Source organism: Alexandromys fortis, unplaced genomic scaffold, assembly GCF_014885135.2.
Source record: "Alexandromys fortis isolate MF-2015 unplaced genomic scaffold, M_Fortis_MF-2015_v1.1 scaffold_87, whole genome shotgun sequence".
In the NCBI taxonomy this organism is placed as follows: Eukaryota; Metazoa; Chordata; class Mammalia; order Rodentia; family Cricetidae; genus Alexandromys; species Alexandromys fortis.
Genome location: NW_026067971.1, coordinates 8,201,736 through 8,211,393, shown reverse-complemented (window position 1 = coordinate 8,211,393; position 9,658 = coordinate 8,201,736). Strand labels below are relative to the sequence as shown.

At 40.7% G+C, this 9,658-nt stretch overlaps 1 protein-coding gene across 3 annotated transcripts in view; it reads left to right on the top strand.

The window, feature by feature from the left end:
* The window catches only part of Rnf212 (ring finger protein 212), a 37,697-nt gene extending 28,431 nt beyond the window's left edge, over positions 1-9,266 (top strand). For 2 of the 3 annotated variants that reach the window (XM_050155836.1, XM_050155834.1), the window contains 3 exons: positions 6,148-6,226; positions 8,525-8,688; positions 9,053-9,265. In XM_050155836.1, the coding sequence (XP_050011793.1) occupies positions 6,148-6,226; positions 8,525-8,688; positions 9,053-9,165 (356 nt within the window). In that variant the 3' untranslated portion in view covers positions 9,166-9,265. Of the gene's footprint in view, positions 1-6,147; positions 6,227-8,524; positions 8,689-9,052 lie in introns of all 3 variants that reach the window. The other variant, XM_050155835.1, reaches the window with a different exon arrangement.
* Positions 9,267-9,658: the final 392 nt, after the last annotated feature.

Genomic DNA, 9,658 nt, shown 5'->3' with positions numbered 1-9,658 from the left:
TTGCCATTGTTCTTGAGGTCTCAGTAGTCCTCATTGTCCGCTATGTTCAGCGAGACCGGTTTTAACCCAGGCTTTTTCAGACCCAGGCCAGCTGGCCTTGGTGAGTTCCCGATAGAGCATCCCCATTGTCTCAGTGTGTGGGTGCACCCCTCGTAGTCCTGAGTTCCTTGCTCGTGCTCTCTCTCCTTCTGCTCCTGATTTGGACCTTGAGATTTCAGTCCGGTGCTCCAGTGTGGGTCTCTGTCTCTGTCTCTGTCTCCTTTCATCGCCTGAGTAAGGTTAATATTCAGGAGGATGCCTATATGTTTTTCTTTGGGTTCTCCTTCTTATTTAGCTTCTCTAAGAACCCGAATTATAGGCTCAATGTCCTTTATTTATGGCTAGAAACCAAATATGAGTGAGAATATCCCATGTTCCTCTTTTTGGGTCTAGCTTACCTCACTCAGGATAGTGTTTTTTATTTCCATCCATTTGCCTGCAAACTTCAAGAAGTCCTTGTTTTTTACTGCTGAGTAGTACTCTCATATGTATATATTCCATACTTTCTGGCTATGAATTTTTTGAACTTTTTTCTGTGCCTTTGGTGTGAGATTGTTCTGCATTTCCTGTTATTATTAGTATTGGTCTTTTCCTGGTGTTTCAGATTTCCTGGATATTATGTTTCAGGAACATAATGTCCATTAAGAAAGAATGCCTGCTTGTTACCACAACAAGTTGCGATGTTAGTTTATAACTATATATGAAGTAGACTACAAAATATTTATTTTTTTCTTATTTGAAAATTGTGGCTATGTTCACATGTTTTGGAATCTTTATGTTACAAAAAGCAGATATTTATATTTGCTTATTCAAGAAAAAATAATGTTAGTATTTAGAATAAAAAATATTCCCTCTCTTAGGATTGGAGAGGGTGGGGGGAGAGTGTGTGGAGGGAGTGGGAACAGGGGAGGGAGTGGGAATTTGGATTCACATTTTTTTAAAGTAATAAAATCATAATAATACAAAAAAGAATGAAAAAAATTGTGTTGGAATTTTTATGGGGCTTGCATTGAATCTGTAGATTGCTTTTGGAAGGATGGCCATTTTTAACTATGTTAATCCTAACCAATCCATGAGCATAAGAAATCTTTCCATCTTCTGATATCTTCTTCAATTTCTTTCTTCAAAGATTTCAAGTTTTTAATCATACAAGTCTTTCACTTACTTGGTTAGAGTTACTCTAAAGCACCATTAATAAAAGCTCAGGGTCAGAAATTGGGGTTCAACCTGAAGATTCGAAGGCTCTTACCTTGACCTCAGTCTGAAATGGCAGTCCTGCCTCCAAGAATCTCAAAAGGAGACTGTGTGTGAGAGCTGTCTTATATTTCTCTCTAAGGCAGGGATTAAAAGGCGTGCATCGCCAAGTTGCTATGGCAACTAGTGTGGCTACTAGGATTAAAGGTGCGTGTCATTATGGCTACTGAGATTAAAGGAGCATGCCATTATGGCTACTAGGATTAAAGGTGCGTGTTACCACAATCTGGTCTGTAAGGCTAACCAATGAGACTGTTTTACTCTCAGATCTTTAGGCAATCTATTTATTAAAATACAGTTCAAATGTCACTGAATTACTGATGTGGGAAGTCCTTCTGCCTATGTGTTGCTTTTATTGGTTAATAAACAAAGAAACTGCTTTGGCCTGTGGTACGGCAGAGTAGAACTAGGCTGGAAAACCAAACTGAATGCTGGGAGAAAGAAGGCAGAGTCAAGGAGAAGCTATGGAGTCACCAGAGGAAAAAGACACAGTCCACCACCTAGAACCTTGCCAGTAGGCCATGAGCCTCCTGGTAAAATATAAAATAATAGAAATGGGTTAACCAACGATATAAGAGCTAGCTAGCAATATGCTTAAGTGATTGGCCAAGCAGTGTTTTAAATAATATAGTTTCTATGTGGTTCTGGGCAGCGAATGAACAAGCGGCCTCCCCCAACACATTACCCCAAGATATTTTAAATTTTTTGTGACCGTTATGAAGAGTGTTATTTCCCTGATTTCTTTCTAAGCTCTTGCTATTTATGGATCTACTGATGTTTTCTTCTTTTTATTTATTTTTTTTAAAACAATCTTTTCTCATTTTATATACCAATCCCAGTTCCCTCTCCCTTCCTTCCTCCCATTCCCTCCACCTTCCACCCATTCCACTCCCCATCCACTCCTCAGGGAGGGTGAGGCTTCCCATGGGGAGTCAACAAAGTCTGGCACATCACTTTCAGGCAGGACCAAGGCCCTCCCCACCTAGACTGAGTAAGAAATCCCTCCAAAGAGAATGGGCTCCAAAAAAAAAAAATAGTTCAAGCACTAGGGATAAATCCTGGTCCCACTGCCAGTGACCACACAGATTGCCACAGCCACACAACTGTCACGACATTCAGAGGACCTAGCTTGGGCATATGCAGGTTCACCACTGTCAGGCCAGAGAGTGAACTCCCATTAGCTCAGGTCAGGTGTTTCTTTGTGGTGTATTTTTTTTGATTTCTAGGCTTTATTTGTGTCTTCACAAACATGTATACATACATACATGTATACATATATGAGTGCACATGTGCATGTGCACATGCACAAATATATACTCAAGAAGCTACAAATTAACAAATGAAATATGTGGTGTATTTTTTAATAATTAATTTTGTAACCAGCCACTTCACTGAAGGTGTTTATCGGTTGTAGGAATTCCCTGGTAGAATTTTTGGAGTGTGTCATATCATTTGCAAATAATTATGCTTTTACTTCTTTCTTTCCAATTTGTATCCTCTTAATCTCCTTCAGTTTGTCCTACCTCCCCAGCTTCAACTTCAAATACTGTATTGAATAGATATGGAGAAAGTGAACAACCTTATCATGTTCCTGATTTTAGTGAAATTGCTTTGAGTTTCTCTCAATTTAATTTATGTTTGCTATCAGCTTGCTGTAAATTGCCTTTATTATGTTTAGGTATGTTCCTTTTATCTCTAAATTCTCTAAGATGAAGAGGTGTTCAATTTTGTCAAAGGCTTTTTCAGCATCTAATGAGGTGATCATGTGGGTTTTTTTCCTTTCCGTTTGCTTATATGGTGAATTAAATTGACTGATTTTCATATGTTGAACCATCCCTGCATCTCTGGGATGAAGCCTACTTGATCATAGTGGATGATCTTCTTGATGTGTATTTTATTGAGTATTTTTACACCTATATTCATGAGGGCAGTTGGTCTCTATTTTTGTTGAATCTTTGTGTTTTGGATTTTTGAATGACTGTTACCTCATAAAATTAGTTTAACAATTTAAACTATATGTGAAAAAAAAGAAAAAAAAAGAAAAAAAATTTAAAAAAAATTAAAAAAAAATAAAAAAAATAAAAAAAAAACTATATGTGAACTAACAATTTAAACTAAATTTAAACAATTTAAACATCTGTTTCTGTTTTGTGAAATAATCTAAGGAGTTTCAGTGTAAGCTCTTCTTTGAAAGTCTGGTAGAATTCTGCACTAAAACCATCTGACCTGGGCTTTTTGGGGGGGGGGGTTGGGGGAGTTGGGAGACTTTTAATGACTCCTTCTATTTCACTGGGGGTAATAGTTCTATTTAAATTTATCTGTTCTTGATTTAACTTTGATGAGTGATATCTATCAAGAAAATTATCCAATTCTTTTAGATTTTCCAGTTTTATGGAGTACAGATCTTTAAAGTATAACCCAAAGATTTCCTCAGTGTCTGATGATATGTCCCCCTTTCCATTTCTAATTTTTCTGATTTGAATATTTTCTGTCTTTCAGTTAGTTTGGATAATGGTTTGTCTATCTTGTTGATGTTCTCAAAGAATCAAATCTTTGTTTCATTGATTCTTTGTATTGTTCTCTTTGTTCCTATTTTATTGATTTCAGCCTTCAGTTTGATTATTTCCTGACATCTACTCCTCTTGGCTGTACTTGCTTCTTTTTGTTCTAGAGCTTTTAGGTTTGCTGTTAAGTTGCTAGCATCAGATCTCTCCAGTTTCTTCCTGTAAGTAGTGCAATGAACTTTTCTCTTAGCACCACTTTCTTCGTGTCCTATAGTTTGGGTGTGTTGCACCTTCATTTTCATTGAAATCTAAGAATTCTTTAAATTCTTTATTTCTGCTTTGATGCAGTAGTCATTTAGTAGAGAGTTGTTCAGTTTCGATGAGTTCACCGGTTTTCTGTTGTTTCTGTTGTTGAAATCTAGCTGTAATCCGTGGTGGCCTGATAGGATGCAGGGGGTTAAAAACTGTATCTGTTGAAACTTGCTTTGGGACCAAAGATGTAATCAATTTTGGAGTATGTTCCATGAAGTGCTGAGAATAAGATCTATTCTTTTGTGTTTGAGTGAAATGTTCTGTAGATATCTGTTAGGTCCATTTGGTTCTTAGCATCTGTTAACTCTGACATGTCTCTTTTGTATGAATTATTTGTCCATTAATGAGAGTGGGGTATTGAAGTCTCCCATTATCAATGTGTGTGTGTGTGTTGACCCAAATACAACTACATCAAAAGTTCCCTTCAGTGGAATGGACTAAATGCTCCAGCAAAAAAGCAGAGATTGTCAGATGGGCATGAAAATTGTACCTACATTCTGTCTATAATTAATATAGACCACACAAATAGGTGAAGGAAAACTGACAGAGAAGACATCATGCAAACAGCAACTGGAAAGGAGCTAGAGTGGTTTTTATTCATAGTAGACAAAGTAAGTTTTAAGATAACAATATTACTAGTAACAAAGAGACATTTTCTTAGTGTGGGAGGTCATTCTGTCTATGTGTTGTTTTTATTGGTTAATGAATAAAGAACTGCTTTGAGGCTATGGCAGCAGAGAACAGAACTAGGCAGCGAAAGCTAGGCTGTATGCTGGGAGAAAGAAGGGCAGAATCGGAGGGAAGCCATGGAGCCCTGAAGGAGGCAAATGTGCTGAAACTTTGCTGGTAGGTCACGACCTCATTGTGATGCACAGATTAATAGAAATGGGTAGAGTTAATATTGTAAGAGTTAGCCAATAAGAAGCTAGAGCTAATGAGTGATGGGAAAACTCTGTCAACCAATCATATCTAGTTAAGGCATGGCTACCTGGAGCCCAGGTGAGAGGAACCAGATGCACTCTCTCGCTTGCGGTTGCGCGTGGGCTCTCTCTCTCTCTCCCTCTCTCTCTCCCTCCCTCTCCCCGCGACTCCCACCTGACAGATAGGAAATCGGACCTTCCACTCTTGTAGCATGAGTTCCCCCTTATAACCATAAAGCTGGCCTGGTTATTTATCGTGCCAACCTAATTCGTGACAAATGGGCCAAGCAGTGATTTAATTAATACAGTTTCTGTGTAATTATCTTGGGTCTAAGCTAGCCGGGCAGCCAGGAACCAACAAGCGGCTCTCTCCTTCTATATTTTATGATGCCAAATATTTACTAGAAAGCTAAAGCAATTACTGTGTGTAGACAACAAACCCAAATGAATATATGATGAATTAAAGAGAAAACCAAAGATTATAGTTTGGGTATTTCAGTATACTATTCTCTATAATTGAAAAATCACTGAATATGTAATTGCTGAGAAGTTAGAAGACTAGAAGAAGTTTAGCCAAATAACTTATAAAAAAAAAGCATATACAGACATGACTTGACAATAGCAGAATGTACATTCTTTTTCAATTTTTAATGGAGCATTCTCCTACAGGTGCTTTCCAGGCCTTAATATGTGGCTACCTGGTAGTCACTGGCTGAGCACCTACGTACCATGTATGTGTGGCCCTTACTGACTAACTACTGGCCAGCAGAGCAGACACCATGGCTCAGAACTCAGCTACCCTGGTTGGTTCTGGTCCCAACTACTGGCATCAAGCTGCCAAATTATTTGAATTGTTCACATTATCTCCAAGTTGAAAAAGGGCATAGGTGAAAAATAGAACACAAGAAACATCTTCTGTCTCTGGCAGTGGGAAGGATTTGGGTACATGGTGAGTCAATAGTCACGCTCAGAGGGCTACCTAGAGTCAGAAGTGATCTCTGGGTGCACATGCCACCTGATACTGGTCTCCTAATGAAGACGTGACCACACCTGCAGAGAAGCAGCAGCAGGTATGGTCTGGTACTGGTACCACACAGCGTGTTCTATTCCCTCCACAGGCAGTGTCTCCTGCCGGGGACCCCAGCATCTCAACTTAACACCCAGCCATGCAAGCATGAAGACGACGACGGCTATCAGGCAGGTCCTCGTTAGGGTAAAACATCAGCCAGTGTTTAAACTGACAGATGCCTCTTAATCCTATGTGTCCATGTTTGGAGAATGTGGTATTATATGTTTCACTTTATAGTTTGTGTTTTTGTTTTTTAATCCAAGGTATAACTTAAACACCTCAAAAAGAACTACATAATGGCTGCACAATTGCTGACTGAGGTTTCTGTCCCACCAGGTCCCACATCCATTTAGTCCCAAATAAATACGCAGAGGTCCATATTAATTATAAACTGGTTGGCCTAGTAGCTCAGGCTTCTTGTTAATTAATTAATTCTTACATCTTAAACTAGCCCATTATTCTTGTCTATGTTAGCCATGTGGCTTGGTACCTTTATCCGTGAGGAATTCTCCTATTGTTTCCTCTGTGGCTGGGTCACGATTGCAGACTGAATCTTTCCTCTTCCTAGAATTCTCCTGCTCTCTTCACCCCACCTATACTTCCTGCCTACCTACTGGCCAATCAGCATTTTATTAAACAAGTACAAGAAACAAATCTTTACAGGGTAAAACCATTGTCCCACAGCACAAAATAACTCCTTAAAGGAGTAAGCTTGGGTCACAAATGTTTCCTGTACTAGCCAAGAGGTAAATAATCTTGCTTCTCATGTAGTTCCTCAGCTCTGCCTTTGTAAGAGGACTGTAGCTGGAGGAACAGAAGTTGACTGTGCCCCATAAGATACTTCACAGAAGCAGAGACAGGCTGGCTTGGCCTATGGCTATAGTATGCCAGCTCTAAGGGCATACCTCTCATTCACCCACACCTTTCTCCATGGATAGGTAGGCAGCTCCCAGTGTCTCTCACACACATTCTGAGCACTCAAAGGCCAGACTCAAGAAAGCAAGCCCTGCTCCTTCAGCTGCTTTCCTTGAACATCCTACAATGCCACATCAAGTCTGCATTTTACTGTTCACCTCCAGCTCACCCAGCTGCAGTAAGCATATGGCCTGGTCCATGTAACTGTGTCTGACTCTTGGGTCCTGAGGTTCTGGGCATTTGTCTGTTGGTTAAAGTGCCTGACAAGAAGTTTTACCCACCCTGAGGACTTTATTTGCTCTTGCTTGAAGTTGGCTCACCCTGAAGCTCCAACCTTACCTTATCTCTACTGGCTTTTGAGTCCCCTGGTTGGTGGTATATTGTGTTGTTACTGACTCCTCTAAACTACATGGTTATACAGACAGGGCAAGTATGTTGCTGAATACCCTCACTGTATTTGAATCATCTGTGGTAAGATGGCAACCGAGATGGCTATCTAGAGATTTTTGAAGAAAAGGCAGGGAAAAGTGAAAATAAACTTGTTCTGTGCTTTCTGTGGAAGGCAAGAAATGTTGATTGTTCATTCTGGATAACTCTGTGGACCCTGGATCACTGACAGTCCCCACCTATCCAGGATGTACAGGCAAGAGAAAGGTTGGTGTGTGTGAATTTGAAAGAGGAATTTGTAGGCAAGTAGGTTTGCTTGTGAGAAGTGTGCCTACAAGCAAGCTGTTCATGAATTATAGAAGTTAGCTACCTCAGGATGAACAGTGTCCCCATGAACTGCAAGGTTTCAGGATGTCCAAAACCCATAAAATCTAGAAAAACTAGAGATTAGAAGGGGAATCCAGTCAGTTGATGATAACAGCATGCTGAGTACAGCCTGTAAGGTGAGCCTGGGCAGCACACATGAGTCAAGACTCCACTTGAGGCCATAGTAAAAAACATTGTCTGGACCAGCTTGCCAAGGAAGCATTCATGACCTTCAGAATGGTGAGAATGAAACCCGGAGCCCTTGGTGACTAAAGGATGTGTAGGGAGCTACAGGCTGACCTGAAGAGGCAAGATGGTACCACATGGTAAGACGTTGCTAGAACTGCCTAGAGTTGCTAGAAGGGATTGGGGAATGTGGAGTGAGGTAGCTTCCAGGGACAGGTAAATATGGGCTGAAGCCAGCTGTCGTGACAGAGAACATCATGAAGTTTTAAAGATTCTGGCCCTTTGTTTCTGATCAGCTACTCATTGTCGTGGACCCTAAGGAAAGTGAAAATGCCTCTTTGGTCTGTGTCTGTACAGCAAGACCTTAGGGTAGCTGACAGAACAAGGGCAGCCTTCTGTGTGGTCCTGGTCACCACCTTCTCAGTCTAGAGCAGGCCTTATTTATCCTGAGTACTCAGAATACATTTTTCATAAACAGATGACCTTTAAGGCCACACAGTAGTCAGTGCTTGGATGACTGTGTTACCAGAAATATGAAGATTTGTGAATGCTTTTGTTTAATTTATTTTTAGAGTCCCACCATTGCAGATGCCCTTCAAGGAACGATCACCAGCTCCAGCATCACAGCTGTCCAGCAGAGCAGCACAAGGGCCTTCTCCCAGCATTAGTGGCTCATGGTCTGGACTACCCAGGCAGCCCATCAGCATTTCTGGCCTGCTGCAGAGGCAGTGTGCAGGCAAGTGCTCATCTAGCTTTTTGGCACTAAGTCTGCTCTCAGAAGAGTACATACATGAGATGTTTGTGTAGATACGTGTGGTGAGGGCAAACACAAAACCTCATACTCCTCATTTCTTGGCAGTAGTTCAGAAGCCATTAGTGCTGGTTCCTGTCTCTATGACAGGTTTTTACATTAGTCATCAGTACTCTGAAAGAACTAATTTAACATGAAATTTTAAAAACACATATTTAAGCCAGTGAACTCTTTTCTTTTAACTTATCTCTCCTAGTTGATATTCGCATTCTTGTTTTCTTCAGCAGTATAGAATTAAGAAGTCATTTCAAAGCTCAGAACTCCTTACATCTCTTAATGCTTCCTACAGGGTCAGCATCCCCTGGGGGGATGAACACTGAGAAGATGAACCCATTCTTGCCCTCCACACCTGCAAATCTACGCTCTACAGCCAGCCCTTGGCATGTGTATGTTCATCGGTAAATATTACTGTACCGTTCATTCCAGAGAGATGATGTATCTAAATAAAGTAGCTTTTAGCTTTCTAATAAAGTAGCTGGACAGCCTTGTAGAATTTTTTTGCAACTGTATTCTTCCTGGGACTGTAGAACTCTCCTAAATGTGGCTGAGGGGGCAAAGTGAGCAGTCACCTGTGGCTCATTGTCAGGGACCTCCAGCTGCAGCTCTCTGGGATTCAGGTGTACCAGGCCAGTGCCACAACATAATATATGTGCATGGAACATCCTCTACGGAGAGTCAACAGTTCAGGGTGGTTCTATTTCTTCCTTGTGTTGTGGGTTTCCAGTGGCATAGTTCTATTACTTAGAGCTTGTGCCAGCCACAAGCTATATACCATGGACAGATCTCTGCAGAGACCTTGCAGGTAAGGCCTAAGGGCATAGAACCTGTTGCTTTGTTGGACAGCAGACCCTTTCTATAGGAGACATGTGGCACTCATAGGTAAGTGGCATGTGCC